Source organism: Castor canadensis, chromosome 2 (assembly GCF_047511655.1).
Source record: "Castor canadensis chromosome 2, mCasCan1.hap1v2, whole genome shotgun sequence".
NCBI lineage: Eukaryota > Metazoa > Chordata > Mammalia > Rodentia > Castoridae > Castor > Castor canadensis.
Window position 1 is genome coordinate 92,129,615 of NC_133387.1, and position 21,559 is coordinate 92,151,173.

Genomic DNA, 21,559 nt, shown 5'->3' on the forward strand with positions numbered 1-21,559 from the left:
TTTCCAGTCTCTTTTAGTTAAAAGTAACCAGCATGCTAAAGTTCCATTCTTTGGGGTACCATTTTTCTAAGCCCGACAATAGATGCTGAATGGGCATAGCAATAAAATTTTGATTACAAAAGTAGGCAGAGGACTGACTCTTGTAGGGTAAAGTGTACCAACAGCTGATTTAGCATAATTGACCTGGAATGCTGTGTGTATCAGTAGTTCACTTTAAAAAAATGGCTGAGTGGTCTTCCACTGGATGGATGATACTCTGTATTCATCACTGATGGGCATTTGAGTTGTTTCTAGTCTTTGGCTTTTATGAATAAAGCTGTTAAGTCAGCCTTTATATGGATATATGTTTCATTCCCTTTAGGTAATGAATTGCTGGAGTAGAATTGCTGGATCACGTGGTAAACATATAATTAGTGTTAGTGGAAACTGAATAAACTTTTTAAAAAGAGTCTTACTTTTTACCAGTAATATATGAGAATTCTAATTTTCTAAGCTTTTGACATTATAGTGTGTGCATACTGAATATTTATTTATTAACACTGAAATATTAATGAATGTCAATGAAAGCACACTGTGAATATTTTCTAGTGTCATTGATTTTTTTACATGTTATTTTAAAGGACTGTTTGTTCATTCTGTCTTATTGTTTTGCCATAAGATTTGAAGCCAGTTTTCTATTCTTTAATCTTAAGGTTTTTGATAAAATTTTCTTACTGAAGACAATCACCAGCTTTGTAGATTACAGTGTGATAAGGGTGTAGCAGCGATTACTTTCTACTCTTTTCAAGTACATAAAACCACATTGACCTCACTAGTTGGTTGACTTGAGTTGAAATCCTTTTAAAATTTATATAGTCTAATTTGATCCCACTTTTGAATAGATGACTATCTAAGTGTGGCCTCCTAGTACGCCAGTGAGTACTCACAGGCAGATCTTGGGTTCTTTTCTTTCTTTTCTTTTCTTTCCTTCCCTTTTCTGTCCTCTTTCCCTCTTTTCTCATTTCTCCTTTTTTTTTGTGGTTCTGGGGTTTGAACTCAAGGTTTCTTGCTTGCTAGGGGAGCTCTCTATTGCTTGTGCTATGCCAACAGCCTATTTTGCTCATGTTATTTTGGAAAGAGGGTCTTGTTCCTCCTATTTTATGTGTCCCTCCGTAGTTGGGATGACAGGTGCATGCTGCCACACCCAGCTGTTGGTTGAAATGGGGACTCATGGACTTTTTGCCCCTGCTGGTCTGGAATTGGAATTCTTTTAATCTCTGCCTTCCAAGTAACTAGGATTGTAGGCATGAGCCACTGGCACCCAGCTTGGTTTTTTGTTTTTTTTTTGCTTAAAAAACTCACTTGGGTCTGCTGGGCCCCCAGAATTTTGTGTTTTATGTGTGTGGCTGAATTAATTTTTGTTTGGAAAATTTAAAGTAGATGTTTGAAATGTCATCTACATCTGGTTTTTGTTTTTTTTTTTTTCTGAATCTCAGTCAGATTTCATAAACTTTCACTTTAAGCTGTGTTAACTTCCCAGTGAACTCTCTTGTACCTGAATGGATTTGCTATTTAGGTTCTTTTCCATAATCAGCTCATTAAATGCTGGAACCTGTTACCAAAAAGTGATTATTTCAGTTTTGACTACTTCTTCTTAGGCTGTGCTATGAAGAACTAGATGTCAATTAATTAAGATAATCCCTTGTTAGTAGAAATAAAATCATGTTATCTGCTTATAAAAGAATCTCTGTTCCTTCTCTAGGTGATGAGAGAGTATATTCAGCTCACACAAAAGTTCACCTATTCATTAAGTGAATAGAGGTCATGAAGAGATCCTGTCTGACCACACCGGAAATTTTGATCTGAGTGGTGGAATATTTTTCCTGCAGATCTGTCTCTCAGAGGTGGTATTAAGTTGCAGGTTCTATCACAGCATAAAGAATTGAGTCTTTGTTGAGCATGAAAATTCCACATGGTAACTGATTTCCTGTGCACTGAGTCAAATCAGAAGCAAGTTCATGAATAGCAGTTGGTGTTATGTAAGTAAGAGGTGGGAAGTATAGCAGTGGTCAGTAATGGAAACATGCTTCTGGTCTTGACCTCTTTTTCCTTGAGAATCACACTTGCCGTCAAAGTCGGAGCTTACTCTTGTCATCATCTGGGTCATTGGTGGCAGGCTTTTACTCTGGGCCAGGCACAGTTCTATGCACTGTGTACCAAGGTCAGGCGAGGTTTAATGTCATGGTTTGCTACATGGATTCTGTACTGGCTAGCATGCCAACAAATTCATGTTCGGTGTCCTTACGGTCTCTCTTTCCTCAATTTTAGAGAAGAAATGATGGCAGAACCTGTCAGGACCATTGGAGGGCTGAATGAGTTAACACATGTGCACTGTTAAACAGATGCCTGGTGCACATTCAGCGATGCAGTGTTGCCTACTGTCGTCATCACCAAAGAACTCATCCTAACAAACTCTTGAGATAGGTGCTGTGGTTTGCCCATTTTGTAGTTGAGGCACGGAGAGCAATTTTCTAAAAGGCCCAGAGCCAGAAGGTAGTAAAATTCGTATTAGAAGACAGGCAGTCTAACCTAAGTTTGTGGCTGTCACTGCTGTGCTCTGCTGCCTTCCCACTTACTAAGAAGGAAGTGGCCATGACTTTTAGATGTAATCTGCAGTAGAGAAAATAGGTCCATAGAGAGAGAAGAGAAAAAGGAATGTGACTTGTATGAACAGCTGGTTCATACAAGGAACTCCCTAGTTCCTCCACGAGCGTCTGTATACCCATTGACTTGATACTGATCAAAAAATTGGCTGGGAGTTCAAGTTCTGTTTGGAACGGTCTTATCTCAGTAAAGGACATCATCATCTTTACTCTTATGAAAACCCAACCCTGGGTCACCCTCAACTCCAGTGTCTCTCTCTTCCTCATTATTAATCTCTTTTGATTTTTATTTTTTAAATGTATTGTGATCTATCTCCTCCATTTCTAGGGCCACTTTAGCCCAAACCACTGCCACCAGTTGCTTTCTTGCCAATCTGCACCAGCCCATCCTTGTCCCTGTGTAAATGGAGGTGAATGAAAATCTGCTCATCATGTGCCCTGGGTTAGAATACCACATACTTTTGCCTTCAAATCCAGGTCTGCCTGCCTCCAGAACTTCTTCTCTTTCCTTTGCCACCATTTGTGTATAACGAGTATAGGAGTCGCCCTTGGTTTGAAAGCCAAGATTCTTCCGTAAGTTTTTTCCATGTCTAGTGGAATATGGTTTTCTTTGTCCTCATCCATCAAATTCATGCCTCAGATAATTAGGTCCCAGAATCTGCAGCCCCCCCCCATCAGATCTGTCAACAGAACTCCGGTGTTCCACATAGATTTGTAATACTTGATCTGTTTTTCAGCAAGGTGAACTATATTACAAATAACAAAATGATAAGATGTATGGTGCTATTTTAATTTTTTTTTCAAATTTTGGTCTTTTCAATTTTTTTCCTCATTAAACTAGCTAGTTTTTTTCTTTTAGGTAGTTGTATTTATTGTCACTGGATTTTTTTTTCACTACAGAATACTTATTGAAGCAAATATCAGCAGGTTGAGACCCAAATTTGCTAGAACCGAATGCTGCTAAAAAGAATTTTAAACTATCAGCATCCAGTAGATGGAAGGTAGAGGAAAAGCCAAAGTAAACTTTCAAAGTACTAAATCAGCCAGCTGCCAACATGAGGTGCAAGTTCCTCTCTCTGATTTCCTCTTACCAGCTTTTAATTTACCCACTTCCCAGGGAGTGCAAACAAGGAAGCTCTGGCCAGGCTACCGTGAGGGGGAAATGAGCGTTTAAAAAATCCACCCAGAATGTTATTCTCAGGATGGTGGTGAGCAGAGGCAACCCCAGGCTATAACCTGTAACACTGGCTTTTAGAGCAGAACTTCAGACCTCATTCCCCAAATATGTACCAGGCATGCCATTTAGCACCTCCACATTCATGTAGAGATAAATATGGTGAGGAATTCCTGTATTCATGTGCATCTCTGTGGAAGAACAATCTTTTTTTTTTATTAATCATGACACACTGGACCTGCTATCATCTGGATGTCTGTGTAAAAACTCAAATGGTGGCCATGTGTCCATGGTGATAGCATGTACCCCAACAGGGTCTTCTCCTAGGACAAATTGCACCAAACTTGTGGGGAAACACAGATAAAAGCTAGAAGGAAGAGATTTATGCAGTAAAATTCTGGTTGTGTGTGTTTGTGTGTGTGTGTGTGTGTATGAGAGAGAGAGAGGAGAGAAGGAAGGAAGGAAGAAAGAAAGAAAGAAAGGTAGAAAGGAAGGAAGAAAGAGAAAGAAAGGTGAAGGAGATAAGAGGGGAAAATCTACAGATATTTTTGTTTTGCTCGTGGGTGTGGAGTTTTACCTAATAATCAGATGGAAGGGTCCCTTGGGTCCTCCAAGAATTGTTCCCAGAGCTTTTATAGACACTAAAATTTGTGGATTCTGAAGTCCTTGACATAAAATGACATGATATTTGCATATAAACTGTACACATCCTTCTGTATACTTTAAATCATCCCCAGATTACTTACACTATTTAATACAGTATAAATTTTATGTAAATAGCTGTTACACTGTATTTTCAAAAGTTTATATTATTTTTTAGTCTTTTCAGCCTGTGAATGCAGAACCCACAAATGTGGAGGGGGCGGAGCTACATATAAAGCTAAAGCTGATCATTCCTGAGAATCATTTTGAGGTTCTTCTCTCTCAAGCCATAGTTACACACACCCTTTGAGTGGAGAATCATTATGCTTTAGTCTTCACTAAGACCACAGCCTTGTGGGAGCAGCAAACTTGTCAGGCCTATCCTCTATCTATTTGCTGGGAGGCTCTGTCCCTCAGTTAGGAAAGGATAGATGTCACTGTGCAAGGCCAGAAGGACACAGTTGGAGAAGCTGTGCAGTAATAGGTGGGTAAAGAAGAAACACTCCTTGGTACTTCTGTAGACAGGACCTCCAACTCAAGAAAATGCCAGATCTTCTTGGGGAGGAAGGATCTATAAGTTGAGTACCTGTTCACCTCCCTTTACTCAGGGAACCTTTCTGGGGGGCCTGGTCCTAAGCTAAGAGAGAAAATGAATCTCTTATGTCCCATCAGGGCATCTGCTCAAGCAATTCTCTGCCACCCCTTGCCTTTGCAAGGCAGACGGGTTCTCCCAGGATCTTGCCCTTAGCATTCCTCCTCAATTTTTTCAACACAGTTGTTCTCCTACAGCTTTCTTCACATCCCTTAATATCCAGAAAAAAAATTTCCAACTCTCAAAAAATCTCTCTGGACTTAGAGCAGAGTTGTCATTTCCTTTTCAGTGCTGTGAAACGTTTTTGTTCCAGTCTGTTTTGGTACTTATGAGTAGAAGGAATTTCTGGGCAGTGGGGCCTCTGTACACTCACAAGATGAGACTAGACCTGTTCCCCTGGTTTTATTCATCTGGGTACCCCATGACTGATAAATAATTTTTCCAGTCCAGGCACTGCTGTAATTGTATTGTAAATATCTCATCTTCATAACTGTTCCATAAGAAAGATACAGTAGGGGCCGTGGAGTGTGATACCTTTCCTCACCCATCATGTGGGTCACAGCCAATAAGCCTATGAGACAGGATAAATATTAATGATAGAAAAACATGACAGATTTATATAATTAAAGTGTTATGTGACATAGGAGCCTTCAGAAATGAAGACCCAAAGACCCAGGAGAAGCTGTCTGCTTTTCTGCGTAGTTTAGATGAAGAGTGGACAGCCACATGGAAATTTGATTTGATAAAGGGTGTGCCCTAGTACTAGTAGACTGGGGGGAACCAGCTTCTCTGTGTAGCATTCCTTCCTCTAGGCATGGGACATTACCCCTTCTGGAATGAGGGTCTTTAAGAGCAAAGGAGAAGAGAGAGATAGACCTTTCCAGAATTTCCTTTCATGGTTTTATGGTTGGCTTCAGAGGAGAGAAGTTCTAATTTCTCTGAGCTGCCTAGGGGAAGACTAATTCTAGTTTCTGTGGCCTGCCTCAGGAGAGAAAAGGAGCCACAGAAAGAAAGGCAGAAGAAGGTCAGAGGGAGACTTGGCTTTTTAGGCTATTTTGTAGGCCCTTCTAATGACCTTCAGTTCAAAGATCATACATGCCTTGCTGGACTTGGAAACAAGCCCAGCAGTGCTATTGTTGCTCTAGTTTTACAGATGAGGGCAGAGGGTCAGACATGTTACACAACTTGTTCACAGTTTCAGAGCTTTGGATGTGGCAGAACCAGGAATGACAACCAGCCCACCCTCTGCCCCCAGAGAAGCCTGTGGTCATCTAAGGATTGAAGTTCCAAGAACCTGAAGGAGGGAGCAAATGGCAAGGGCTGATTCCATTGTGTGCAAGTGTGCCTTGTGGTGTTGCATTGTATATGGCCATTCAGAATGACAAATTCTGTGTGTGTGTCGGGGTGGGGGTGCTGTGAGGTGGAAGCAGTGGTGGCACAGCTGGGCACTCTGTGTTCCGTAGAGGCCTTTTCTGGTAATCTGATGCAGTCGAATTTTCTAGGGTGGCCCTTGGAGTTCTGCTGCTGATGGAGAGAGGCAGAGAAAGAAGTTTCACATATTGTTTTTAGGTTTGGAAACTCTGAGTGCTTTGCTGCAGGATGGTGGAAGGGCTCCAGCATTTCCTGTGGCCGCGAGTCTGGGTTTTGTGATAGGGAATTGGGCCTCTGCTCTGCCTCTGATCAAGGGAATGTATGCACACATCACTGAGGGAGAGGGCTTGCCTGGAGGAGGGGAACAGCCACTGGCATTACAGCAGCTGAAAAGGAATTTGAAAAGCAAATATCCAAAAACCAGAACAAGGCAGGAAGTGTGTGCATTAAGTTTGCAAAATAATTAAATTTCCAGTTGAAATGCTGATTCCCAAAGTGGGAAAAGACTGGGGCTCAGGGAAGAGGCCCAGCAGTCCAGCTCCAATCTCATCCTGTTTTTGAGTTTCTCCAGGAGGAAAAGGAATCTGGAACAGGCCCTACTCTTACCTCTGAGCCACTTCTGTTTCTGACCAGTGGACAATTAAATAGCTGCTGCCTGAAGAAATGCCTGGAGGTTTTCTGTGCAAGGAATTCTGGGTTTTAAGAATGCATCATTGTCTTAAATATTCCTTCACATTTTTTTAAATCTCTGAATTTTTAAAAGAATCATTCATTCATTCACTTGTCTAAAAAATATTGAGCTGTTCTTTGCTAAGCCATCTACAGAGGACTGGAGCTGCAGGGATGAATAAGACAGGATTTCTATTTTCAGAGAACTCACAGAAACTAATAGGCTAGGGCTTGAAAAGAGATGAGCTCTGATAGTTGTTTCTAACTTCAGAGGCTATGAGGTCAGGGAAATCTCTCCCAGGAACTGGCCTATGAGATTGGCTTTGAAGTCTAGATGGCAGTTTTATTTATTCGTTTGGGTGGTTTGAGCTCATGGCTGCACACTTGCCAGGCAATGCACTACCTTTTGTGCAATGCCCAATCCCTTTTTTGCTTTAGTTATTTTTCAGATAGGGTTTTGCTTTTTCCCCTGGGATGGCTTAGGACTGAGATCCTCCTGCCTGTTTTCCTTCTGTGTAGCTGGGATCACAGGCCCGTCCCACCACACCTGGCTTGTTTATTGAGGTAGAATCTCCACAACTTTTTGCCTGGTCTTGCACGGTCTTCCCAACCTCCACCTCTTAAGTAGCTGGGATTAGAGGTGTGAGCCACCCTTCCTGACTAGATGGGAATTTTTGAAACAGAGCCACAGGAGAGGAAAGGACATTCCAGGTAGAGGGAACATTACGAATGAAGACAGGAGCATGCTCAGGAAATGGGAGGAAAAAGTTAGCAAGCATTTTTCACCAATTAGCTTACTCTTCTCTCAGTTAGCCCACAGCCTGCCTGGAGAATGATCCCTTCTGGCCAGTCTGAGGGGTTGCCTGCTTAAACACTGCTACCAGCAGCCACTGCAAATGGACTGTTTGTGACCTTAAGAGAAAACCAGCCTGCCATGTCTGATATGTGCATGGGCGGTGGGGAGCAGGAACTAGCTTGGTGGAAAGGATCTGCTGGTGGTTCCTTAGAGGCAGGCTGTGGAAGGTTTGTATCCTATAGGCCCCAAATCGCCATCCATACAGTTAAAGCAGGAAGTGAAATGACCTCAAATATAAGTTTTCTGTTTCTTTTGTCATTTATCTTCTGCGAATTTGCACAGTAGAAACTACAGTTAATTGAATTTTTGTTGTCTGATGTGAATTGGAAACTGTTACTCACAAGGTCGTGGCTGCTTTTTTGAAGACAATCCCTGATGCAGGTGATGATAATTCAAGATGGGACTCAGGAAAAAAAAAGTTTTCTTTGCCACATTCCAGTACATTCTGGCCAAGACTATTCAACAAAGTATATCTCATGAGAAACCCCTGCCACAAGATATTCCATTAAAAAACAAAATACTGAACAGATACATTATTGTAGATTGCATATGGAGATTTCACAGTACATGTGTTATTTTAAAAGTCCCAAGAAGTCCTATGGTAAAGGACCTCTTTTGTTTTGTTTTGTTCTGTCTTTCTTTTAGAGGGTACTGGGTATCAAATCCAGGACCTTGCAGCTGCTAGGCAAATGCTCTACCACTGTGCTACATCTCAGTTCAGGGACCTTTTTTTTGAAGAACGAATTAGTGACTATAGACATGGGCTATTGAATCAGACAGGGGTGGCTTGCATTCTGGCTGGGCTCCATAGGTGGATGTAAGGCTTTGGACAAATGACCAAATGTTTCTGCATCTCAGTTTCCTGGTCTGTTAAACGGGCTAGTAAGAGGACCTATTTCATAAGATGGTCATGAAAAGTATATAGTACATATACTAGTTTTTAGTATCTACTATATGATTCCAAGAGACTTCATATGTATTGCATTGCATTTAATACCTCAGAGAAGTTGTGTTGTGTGGGAAATGCTGGAGTGAGACTAATTCCTGAAATCCATGCATGACTTCTATTAGCAGTCCCAGAGAAGAAAGATAGCTCCTAGCCCTGAGGACTAGCACATATAGGAGCTCTAGAACTGGGGAGCAAAAAAACACTCCTACTTGGCTGCAAGGTTAGATTGTGTAACTTGAACATGTGTTTTGTATGACCGTCATCTAATAACAAGACTGTAACTCAGGCAGTATGTGGATGGAGTGGGATTGATGTATTAGGAGCTTTTCAGTTATAAGTAGCAGAACCTTAATTCATAGTAGCTTAGGACAATGGGGTATTTATCCATTCCTGTCTGTTGGAGGAATATTAGCATAGCTCAGAGAACCAAAGGAAAAGTGTTAAGGACCAGAAACTGGATGTGATACGCTTCTTGTCCTTTGTCCCTCTCTACCATCCTTCCTCTCAGCTTGTTTGTGTCTCTCGTTGCCTCCTCCCTTCCTGTTGCAGAGGGTCCTGCCCCACATGGATGGTACATGGCTGCAATGGCTTCAGTGTCCCAGGCCATGGCAAGAAGAAGATAACTCTCTCCTCCCAGGCTTCATAGATTAATCCCCAGTAACTAACTTGTTTGGGTCATGTGCACGTTGAGGCAGATGGATGTCATTGACTGGTAGCTAGTGGGGCAGGGCATACTACCCCAAAACAGAGACATGGTAAGGATAGAGGAGTGACCTCACAGGCTTGATTTTTTTTATGATGCAACAGAAAGGCTTGCAATGGGATAAAAGGGTTTTAAGGCATTGCAGGGTCCCAAACTAAAACTCTGTGGGAAATTTTGAAAAACAAAATGACACACACACACACACACACACACACACACACACACACACACACACACATCAGGTATTTGGGAACCCTTTGAAACCCAGTATCTAATCAACCTGCCTGGAAAGCCATGTGGGGACATTGCATATTCATGAGATTATGGTGAAGTGAACTTCAAATGTAAACATACAGAGAGTTAGGGGAGTAGAAAGTGTGAAGAGAGAGATGGATTTCTAGATGAGAATGGAGGGATTTCTCTTCCCTATCCTAGAAATGTGACTGAACCTAAGGACACTTTCTCCCAAGAGGACTTGCTCATGGTTTAGAGTCACATGCAAGTGATGGACAGACTTTAATAACTGAGTTTCCAGTATCACTTCTCTATCACATTTAATTCACTCAGCTTTAAACAAGTCACTGAACATGTGTAGTAAGGTCATAGACTCTTCATGTTAAACATGGAACAAAGTAAATCCAGCAGGCAAGCAGGAAGATTTTAGAATTGTCTCCTTTCCCTTAGGGATTTGATGGCTACCTTAGAAGTCATAGTGGTTGGAATGTCTAGCCAGCTGCATAGACTTCCTTTTTTGTCTTACATTGTCTAAGAATGATTACACCAGGCTGTCAAGAGATCCACATAGCTTATATTTGCCAGGCAATTGAAGCCATGCTGGGTATCTGCTTGGGAGGTTTGGACAGCATTAGACTCGATTTTACTTGCACTGGTAGCTCTAAGAAGATGTTAGTCCTGAAGCAAATGCATCCATCCAAGAGCCATGGACTCAGATGCCTGTCTGCCCTGGATACACAGCTGGGAATGGGATGTGGTGCTTCCTTTAGCATGCTTCAGAGGCCTTGGGCAGACATTGACTGCAAGAGTCAAGAGCCACCATTGCTCTGCTGCGGAAGGCAAAGGACATCAGGAGATTGAATTTGTTGACTATAGATTTTAGACTGCATGTCGCTCTGTATTCTGACCAAGAACCAAGTCTGTGCATTCCTATTTCATAGTGAGAACCATTTGCCTTGTTCAAGGATGGGTTGTCCTGGCCATCAGTGATTGGCCTAGAAAGTTTGCTGTCTCCCAGCCTCTTATCTGAGGACTGTTCCCCTCTGATGCCATTTGGAAATGTCTGAAGACTGCTTTCAATGTCGTGACTAAGGGGCCTGACGCCTTTCTGTAGTGGGCACAGTCCCTGAATGCTGTCAGTCCTCCTGCGATGTACATGGCAGTCACCACACCCAGAATTATGACCCCTAATTGATCATTGTGTCGAGGGTGAGGAAGCTGCACTGGAAGTTGACTTCCTAAATTTCATCAGAAGTAGCAGGAACTGCAGATAGAAGGCTAGAATGTTGGTAAAATGTGCACCAGATTTTTTGGTCTATAATTGTGTCTCCTTCTCCACCCAGGAAAGCATTGCTCCTCCCAGGCCCAATCACGCCAGGCCCTTGCTTTTGTTACTGCCAGAGAAACCACAGATCTAAAGGGGCTTGGTTAAGAGAATCCTATCCCAATGTTCTCTCAATGGTTGCTTTGTTCACACTGGCCTCTTACTCTCCAAGGGAGACTCCAGAGAGCCATGTTCTTGTATTCTCACCTGTTCAGCAGGTTTTCCCTCAGCAGTTAAGAGGGTAGGAAAACAAGACTGGTCTTTGACTTCTAGAACGTTAGAAGATGTCTTTTGGATATAATTTTAGAGGGTTTTATGTCGCAGTAGAAGGGAATGCTCAAAATTTATTTTCATTTCTATCATCTATTCCCATGATCCCTTCCCAGGATTGTGTGTTCTTTGTTTTGAATAGTCTATGTTCACGTTAGAACCCGTTTCTTGATTCTTCTTCAGCATGTAACTGAATTTGAATCCTGGACTGAAGTGAATTTGGATCCTAGAATACTTTGTCCTTAAATTTTTTACATATTTAAACAGGGTACAGAATACGTAGAGGAAGTTGTTTGCTTGTGTTTGCACAAACGAGGCAGCATAATTATTTAACAGGTCCTTATTGTGGGTTATCTAATTGTTTTCGAGTTGGGGAATCATAAACAAAACAGCAGTTGGCTCTGTTAGTAATTTTTTCTTGAGGATACCATCTTAGAATATTGGTTATTCAAACAGAATGCAAAAAATTTGGTAGTTTAGCAAAGGCCCTCTGGAAAGTTGTACTAATTTACACTCTGTGCCTAGAGATAAACTTCCTTCACTGGAAGTCACAAACAAAGAGTTTGGTAGAGTGTCTAAGGGTTCAAGAGCCTGCCAACTTTTGACCCAACTACTCTCTGAGTGCTTCCTCTTACTAGTCTTACTCTGACTTTCTTGGCTTCAGCAACTCACCTATTTTCAGAAACATACCAGGTATGTTCCTGCCTCCGAGCCTTTGCACTTGCTGTTCCCTTGTCCAGGAATGTGGTTTTTCCTGATATCCACAGGTCCCTCTTCTTTGCCGCTCTAGAGCTTTGTTCAAATGCTGTCTTCTCTGTAAAGCTTTCCCTAAACTTCCTGTTTAAAATTGTGTTACTCATGTCCACCATGTCTCCCCCCTCAACCACTGATGCACGCCTGCACCGTAGTCTCCTTCCCCAGTGTGTTTTTCTCTGTGCCCCTTGTTACCGTCTGACATCCAGATCCGCTGGTGCTGTATACTCAGCCCTGGGAACAGGCCTGGCACAGAGTGGAGGCTCAATCATGATTAAACCCACTTTGTACATCTGCCCTTGCTGCTTATCACTGATTAGCTCCCCAGCAGCTTCCCTAGTCACCTTTGACCATTGCCATTGGTTCATTGCCTTTGCTTGTCAGCTCTGCTGAGGTCAGATGTTTACATAAGTGCTAGTGTCACTGAGTTTCCACCATGAACTCTGCTGTCTTTGTCCCCTCAGTCATGTTCAGCTGTCATGGAGATCTGACAAGGCGTACTCTGGTCTGAGAAAGAACCAAATGCATACATTTGATTAAAATCTTCATATAGAGGTCAATTTTTAAGAAATAGACTAAGATCCCAATAGAAAAGGGCAAAAGATTTGGACAGTTCACAGAGTAGCAGCCATGTACCTTCCCTTCTTTGTGTTCAACCTCATTTTTGAGAAGAAAGACACAAGTTAAAAGTCCATGGGAATGTGTGATTTCCAACCTGTCATGCTTGCACTGACTCCATCTGTTGATAAGGCTGTAAGGAAACAGGCAAGAAACCCCATGCATTGCTAGAGGGAGTGTAACTTGGTAGAACCTTGATGGAAGGACATTTGGAAGTGGAGATCAGAAGTTAAAACTACATATACTCTTTGACCCAGCAGTTTTCACTTCTGTGAATCTGTTGTAAGTGCATACTTTTCACTTGTGTAAAATTATACCTGCATGAATTTATGCATTACAGTCTTGTTTATAATATTCAAAAATAAGAATGAAATCATAAAACAACTCACAATAGAGACCTGGTTCATCATGTAGGGGACATCCATACTATGAAGTTCTGTGCTCCATTTGTAGTATCAGAGATTCAGAATCCATGCTTAATACTAAGGGGACAATGTAATGACTTATGCTTGTTTCATATCTGAGGATGTTCTGAAAGGCTTCAAAAAGAACTAGCAACTTGGAATTGCTGGGGAGCTGGGGGACTGGGATGAAAATGTTTACAGGGTGGGGGTAACATTGGGGAAGGGAGACTCTATGCAGTACATCTTCACACACACACGCGCACACACACATGCACACGCACACTATTCACTCAAATGAGAATTCAAGGTCTCTCCTGAATACTGCTCCATCTGCATGTGTACATTCTCCGCCCCTGGAAGGTGCATTGTGTGAACTGGCCTTGGGGAGGGAATCTGTGTGAATGTGTATGAACTCTTGGGGCATTTCTTCTTCCTCATGATATCCTGGTTGCTATAGTGCAGAGATCTATTTGTGACACACAGAAAACGCTTTAAATAAAAGCTGTTTCCTGACCATGACTTCCTGGGCAATCTGTCCTTCCGGAGACTGTTGAGCACCAGGCGTTCACATGCATGTCTGGACAGAGAGCAAGCCCTGATCACTCAGATCCTGGGCACCATTTAGAGCAGGATCCAGTGGTAAGGGGAAGCTTTCTTTCCACTGAGAGTTCATGTAAGCCAGACCCCCAGGGCAGCATGTCCCAGAGGCTTCGCCTCAAGGCCATTGGTAAGGTCCCCCTGTCTTTCTTGGGGAGCCTGTGGTGCCATTGACTGCACCCCTGCACCTTCAGCACCCAGGCATCAAAGGGAGCCGTTTCTTATACTTAAACCACCAGTGAAAACAGGAAGTGATGAAGCAAAATTCGCCCTGCGTTTATACCGAGCGACTTCTGTTTCTCTTTGTCCTTTTTCATTAGGTATAGACACGTGTGGCCGACCACGCTGTAGGATCTCCAGTTCCACTGGCTTCGGACTTCCTCAGACCTTACGATGCCGCCACCCGCAGACATCGTCAAGGTGGCCATAGAATGGCCGGGCGCCTTCCCCAAACTCATGGAAATCGATCAGGTTAGTAAGGAGCACAGATAGCATTTGGGTGGTTATTTTCCATTTCCTTTCTGCATCGGAATGCAGATACACACTTGGATGGCCTTTTTTGTCCCTTTTTCTCCTCTGGCTGTGTTGACAAATCTGTACAATAACAGTTGTAGGGTAGTTTGATTTCTGTACCACATACAGTGGCGACGGATGGGGTTTTCTAATCTTGTAGTGCCTAGTGGATTGTGTCAACACACAGTTTGCATCTGAAGCAGTGAGGGAGAACAGGGCCAGTGGCTGGGGATCTGAGCAGTTGACACAGTGGAACTGTCCCAGCCCTGCCTTTCAGTGACTCATGAATGCGTGCAGATTGTTTTAATGCAAAACTTATTTTTGAATCGTTCTCCCCTTTGCATTTTGCAGAAGCAGCCAACAAGCACATTGGTACTTAACGGCTTCAGAATGAACTTAGAGAGGGGCTCAGTTGTGGGTCTCATACAATTGTGATTTTATTTTTAGTGTAAAATCCTTTGTGTTTATTGTATTGTTCAGCTTTAATACATACTCAGCAAATATTTACTGAATGAAAAATATCAAGAAGGTTCCTAAGAATGATTTTTATCTATGAGACTGTCCATTAGCTTGGATCTCGATGGTCATGTGGTGTGGGTCTCATTTACTATTTGTGTATAGATTGTCTCAGGAAGGTTAGTTTTGTCTCAGCTTACTGTAGTCATTCTAGAACAAATGATTGGAAGGAAGAAAGGGTGAGACTGAATGTACTCTACAGGTTAAAAAAAGCATGTAATGTGGGATTCTACATGGTTTTCTACATTTTCCAAATTAGACTACCATAACTACTCTAACCATATGTTCCTGATATGACTTCTTAATTAAGATTTGCAATTTTTTTCCTGGTAGGATTTTATTATCTGGTTGAAGATCACAGGAGGAGTTATATGGGATATTGTGAATTCAAAGGAATCATTAAAACAAACTGTATAGGTCAATCAGAATTAGTTGTGCTTAAACTTGAATGTAAAAAAGGGTACATTTGGGGAATTGTTGCAAAGAGATGTCATCAGACCAGCTTTAACTGAACTCTGAGATGTTTCTTTCTGAGTCTAGAAGTAACCCATGGAAGTAGAAAGCAGTAGAGACACTCAGTAGCTTCACAAGCATGTGCCAGGCAGCAGACATTCATCTTTTTGTATGTGTGTTTTGATAGAGGATACTCATTCAATTTTACATTTAAAAAAAGGATCTAGGGATCCTTGCTGCAGACAAAACTTGGTTAGGATTAGGTGTGGTCACAATCTAAGAGAACAATGATTTGTGTAAGATAGAAGCTGGGGACACACACACACACAGCTGTCCTGAGCTCTGGGGAAGAAGCTCTGTAGTAGTATGAACTAGGGGTCTTTCTGCCTTATTGCTTTGCCTTTCTTAGTGTGAGCTCATAGACTCTCAGGTCATACCTAAGCCTTTTGAACCAGAAACTGCATGCTAGCAAGATCCCCAGGGCATTCTTGCCATAGTTGTCTGTGACGTGCTGAGCTGCACACATGGTGCACAAACCACCTGGGACACCTGTTCAAATAAATGTTCTTGGTGGCTGCATCCCAAGAGTCCAATTTAGTGGTTCTGATGAGCTGTGTCATTTTGATCCAACCATGGTTGGTGGAGTTTGCGAACCCATGGTTTAAGAGAGCAGTTGCTGACACACATTGCTGGGCATCTGAGCAGTGCTTTTGGTGTTGTGTGCCTTTGGGGATGGCCTTTGCTATGTGTGCGTTTTAATAATCTTTTAAAAAATCCTTTTATTTTTGGGATTATTTTAGGTTTAGAGAAAATTTCAAAGATTGTATACCTTTACATTTATTTCTTTGTATTTCCTGACGTTAACATCTTATTATCGTCTTGATACATTTGTCAGAACTAAGAAACGAACATTGGCATGTTACCTTAACTAAACTACAGACTCTATTTAGATTTCACAGTGTTTCCACAAATCCTTTTTTGTTCCAGGAATAACAACCATGTTGTATTTAGTTGTCCTATTTTTTGATCTCCTCTAATCTTTGATATTTTCTTTGTATTTCATGGCCTGATAGTTTTGAGGCTTAACTTCATTTTGATACAATTTCAAATAGAGAAATTACACGGATCATAAAAAGAACTCCTTGCATATACTTTTTCTGAACCTCTTGATGGAGTCTGGTAGACACTACCCCTCTTTATCCCTAAAAATTAAGTGTGTATTTCCTTAAAAAAATCACTCCCTTAACATAACCACAGTATATTTATAAAAACCAAGAAAGTGAACACTGGTCTAACACTGTCATCTGATTCGTAGTTCATAGTCCATATTCACATTTCATTATTTGTCACAATAAAGTCATTTTATATCTATTTTCCCTAATATTTCATGGTACTGGAGAACTCAGGGCATCAGGCTTGCTAGGCAGGAGCTCTACCAGTTGAGCCATGTCCTCTACCTGTAGTCTAATGTTGCATCCAGGATCATGTACTTACTTATTGTCGTGTCTCTTTGGTCTCTATTCATCTGTTCATCTAGAACAACTCTAGTCTTTCTTTATCTTTTGTGATATTTTTGTGTAACACAGGACAACTGTATTGTGGAAACTCTTTCAGTTTGGGTAGTTTGATATACCCCATCAATCAGATTTGAGTTTTACATTTTTGGTAGAAATACAAGAGAAATGATATTGTGTCCTTTTCAGTGCATCCTATCAGGAGGTACATGATAATGCTTGTTGCATTCCTGGTGATTGTTCTGGTCTTACAGATGAGAATATTGAACTTCATGTTGCATTAGTCAATGACAGATTAGCACATAACCTCAGGCTTCCCTTTCTCTGAAGACTGAACTTTTTATCAGTTGACTAAATTGGTGGAGTGAGGACTTGGTAGGAGAACTGAAATGCCCTACATGGGCCATAAAGAGTTGAAGCAATGATTGTTACCTGAGTTCTTTCCCTGGTCCTCTGTCTTACTCAGTAAGAATCATGTAACCTGCCCTTCTCATACTGCATGCGAGCTTCATTTAGAAAGTTCTTTGCTTCTTTCTATCCTGTTGGCTACTGTTTCACTAAGAGGCACTTTCAGAAGCTGGGTTAGTTATTGTGTCTCTGTGTTCTCCCCAAATCGCAAGTCTCTACTTACTGCACTGTGTTGTCATTGTCTCTAGATTTGAACCAGTGGTGCTCAACCTGGAATGTGTACAAGAGTCACCCCGGAGGCTTGCACAAAGTGCCCAATATCAGTCCTTGCTGTACAGATTTTCATTCTGTGGCCCAGGAGTAGGATGGTGGCTGAATCCCGGTCTGTGATACGCAGGTTCACAGTTTGAGAAATAGTTAGTAGACAGGGAGCCACTTGGTCTCCCAGTGCTGCTTCTCCAGTCTCTGGTGGACAGTCCAGACTTAATAAATGGATATTTCACTAATGAATTAGTGGCAGAAGGAGCTTCCTTAATGATGGTTATCTTATCCCATGATCAGTTCACTCAGCCTATTGTGTTCAAGGGGACGTCTGCTCACAGCAGACTTGTTTACGCTCTTTATAAATTTGGAAGCAACATTTCTGAGTTTCCACTCAGCAGGAAGAAGCCCCTAGAAGCTTTGTATCAGTGGATTTTGCTGTAGTATATGGAGCTCTCCCGAGTATTGTCAGCCAGCTCATTCCTGGCTTCTGCTCCCGTTGTTTATTGTTAGTTGAGTTTCAACCTCAGGGGGCCACTTGGGGCTAAGGAGGATGGTTGTCTGGATATGCTGAAGCTAAAAAGTTCCTGCATCCTCTGTTCTTGTTAATGCTTGTTTGCTGACCAGTGGATTTTTCGGTCAAGAGCACAGGACTCTGAACACTTTCACAACAGGTACTACTGAAAGGTAGGTGGCATAAACAGGGGAGTATAGGCTGCAGAGAGGAGTCCCAATGTTCATTCTTTCACCTGCTGTAGCATGGTACTTTGCCCTGGGTAATTTATAAACCATCGCTCACAGTTCTAGAGGTTGGAAGTCCAAGATCAAGGCTTCTGGATTCAGGATCTGGTAGGGACTGTTCCCCATAGATGATGCCCTCTGTATGACCTCTCACTGTTGAAGGAAGGGGCAGACAGGCTCCTGAGCCTCTTTTATAAGACTCCATGCTCTTGGCCTAGTCACATCCAAAAAGCTTTGCCTCTTCACACACCTACCATGGGAGTAAATTTCAACAGATGAAGTTGGGGTGAGGTACCTTCAAACCATAGCAGTCTTAGAGCCCTGAGTGATTTATTGAGCCTCTCTGAGTCCTACTTTGTCTGTCTTTGTCTTGTAAAGTCAGGATAATAATTTGCTACATTTATGTCTTTTGTGATGACTAAAGAAACTGTAAAAAGAACATAGCATATTGCCTGACTCGGAGCAATTGCTCAAAAAGGCAGCCATTATTGCTGTTAATTTAAGCAAGTTTTCACTACGTTGGAAGGTTATACTCTTAAGTTCTACCTGCTCTTCCATTGTGAAAGACCCCCTACCTCACCCTGCTTTTATTCTTCCTAGCTTTATAAATGTTTAGGTAGGGCTGAGTGCCCATGGCTCATGCCTGGAATCCTAGCTATGCAGGAGACAGAGATTAGGAGGATCAAGGTACAAAGCCAGCCTGGGCACATAATTCACAAGACCCTATCTTGAAAAAACCCTTCACAAAAAATGGGCTGCTGGAGTGACTCAAGGTGTAGGTCCTGAAGTCAAACCCCAGTACAACAACAACAAAAAATGTTTAGGTAGGAGAGATGCAAGAGATGCAAGGGATCATCTGATAATAAAGGAATGTACTAATTGGGCATGTAGCCAGTTCATGCTGTAGAATTTTCAGTGGCTCCCTAGTACTCCTCCATTATATTTTCTTCTATCTCTTGGCCACCCATCAACATTTCTAGACAGTGGCTCTTCTGTTTCTTGCACAAACTCTCTACATTTCAATATCCTCTCCCATGCCATGCCCCCTTATACTTTGCTTTCCCAGGAGGACAATGAGGCCAGAAAGCCACCACCACTGTCAATGCCTGAAAACATCTTTGCTTGTATATTGCATGAGAACACGGATCTCTCAGGGTCTTTCTCCCCTGCTATCTTCTTTTCTAGGAAAGGGAGTGAAAGAAGGATTTTGCCCCATCCAGTTCCTCTTCGTTTATTCTTTTCTCCTCTGTCTCCAATAGTAACCTCTTTGATTCCTACCTTGGAAAGTCCCCTCCTTGACCCAGAACTCTTGCTCATGGACGCTTATTTAAATGTTTTCAGTATACGCCATCTATGCTGATTCAGTGTTTGCTGATTCTTTAGATGAGTAAGTAACACTTTTCCTTTCGTTAGGACTATCCTAACCAATCACTGTCTTGGCTTCCTCACCTGCTTGATTACACTGGACACAATTAACCATTCAGATCTTCCTGAAGTCCCTCTTTCATTAAGCCTCAGTGCCCGAGAGTCCTCTGTAGTTAGTCTGAGAAGTTTCCTTCATGGCCTCATGTCTTTCTCCTCTGTCTAAATCTGTCAACCCCAATGACTAGCCCTCAGGTCTGTGTGTTCATGTGGGACGGTCTTGGTCTCAGATTCCATGTTTTCTTGTGTCATTCAGTACCACCTCAGTCTAAATGACATCAGCTACCATCATCAGTGTGGCCTGTTCTCCCTGTTGGATGTCTTTATTCCTCTGTGAACCTTTAGTTGCCTTTAGAAGACAAACACATGATAGATGAAACTATGTATTTGTGAACCTGAAGAAAGGGGGTCTCAGAGGTGTTGCCAACTTTTTGAAGTGGCTTCTCGTAGAGGAGGGATCCTGAGATGACTTCGTTATGGTCCAGAGTGTGAACACCATCCTCTCTGAACAAGGAGATGGAGCTCAGCTCTGCTCAAGGAAAGTTAGCGTTGGCCATCTCAGCAGACGAGGGGCTCCATCGTCTTCACTGTGCATACATCATGCAAGGGCTTAGCGAGGCAGCTGTGCAGTTCATTCAGGCCCAGAATAGTGATAGGAAGATATATATAGTTTCCAGCCTTAGTTCTGCATATTCTTCTCCAATGGTTTGGGGGAGAGGGATGTGTGCACTAGGCTTTCAGGGCCTCTTTGCTCCTGCTGTATTAACGTTGTGCTGTTTGGGATCATCTAGAGAAAGATTTTGTGTGAGGAAAGTGTAGTATCATTGTAAAAAAAAAAGTCAATGATAAGTCTGGAACTTTGCTCCTGCCATCTTGTCAGATTCCTTAGCATGGCTACACCTCCTTCTATATTTTTCCCAAGCATTCCTTGTGCCAAGGTATCTGCAAACACTGTATGCAATCCTCAAGTGTCCTTCTGTTTTGTAGAAGTTGCTTCTTCAGAATGTGTCTGTGCACATTCATGGGTGTTGTCATCTCTTGAAGCTTCATTCTGACACACCAATACACCAGCCCGAATTCCTCCTGTCTTGTTCAGCTCCCGTGCTCTACATCCTGGTTCTTCTAAGCCCTGCAGAGCCACTTTTGTACTCAAACTTCTTCTGATCACATTATAATGAAGTCATTTCTCCAGCCTTCCATTTCAGCCATTTTCTTTGCCTGCTGCTTTTATTTGTAGCTAATGTATTCTGCAATTTAATTTACATTTCTCTTTATGTGTGCACATCTTTTGAAATAGATTATAAGCTCTTGGTGGTCAGCCTGTGGTTTGCAGACATTTATATCCTGTGGCCTATGGCCTTGATCTCTATTTCTGTGTGTCTACTATAGGCTTGAATTTTGAATGGTGAAGATAAGAATATAATACTGACATTCTTCATTTGCTGTTCTTCAAACAGAAAAACTATAACTGTACCTCATCTCCTTGTATTGCTGGGGTTTATATTTCTCTGAAAGAAACACAGATGCATGTGTTTTTAGGTAAGCACATACAAAATTGCCTGCAGCTTTTCCTCAATTATCACATTTCTAGAGAATATTTCAGATATAATTCGATAGGCATAAATGTAATTTACCCAAGGCCCTTTAAAATCTCATTAATCGAATAAAGTACCTTCACATTTTTGTACTTGGCATTGTGGAGTTTTGCTTGTTCTGCACGTGACCACAAGAGTAGTAGTCGTAATGTAGTGACTGCCGTCTAATTAGCACATACCATGTGCCAGGCAGCATAAGTGGTTGTCAAGTAGTAGTTTCCTCATCTCACTCCAGCCCTGTGAGGTCGGCTTTAGATTTCTGTTTCATAATTATTCACAGATTAATTAATTTGCCCAAGATTACTCCACGAGGAAGGGCCTGCTTTGAATCCAGCACT

At 42.0% G+C, this 21,559-nt stretch overlaps 1 protein-coding gene across 7 annotated transcripts in view; it reads left to right on the plus strand.

The window, feature by feature from the left end:
- The window catches only part of Elmo1 (engulfment and cell motility 1), a 532,930-nt gene that overhangs the window by 79,885 nt on the left and 431,486 nt on the right, over positions 1-21,559 (plus strand). For 5 of the 7 annotated variants that reach the window (XM_074065278.1, XM_020158561.2, XM_074065279.1 and 2 more), the window contains exon 2: positions 14,119-14,269. In XM_074065278.1, the coding sequence (XP_073921379.1) occupies positions 14,192-14,269 (78 nt within the window). In that variant the 5' untranslated portion in view covers positions 14,119-14,191. Of the gene's footprint in view, positions 1-13,721; positions 13,929-14,118; positions 14,270-21,559 lie in introns of those variants that run through there. The other 2 variants (XM_074065283.1, XM_074065282.1) reach the window with 2 other exon arrangements.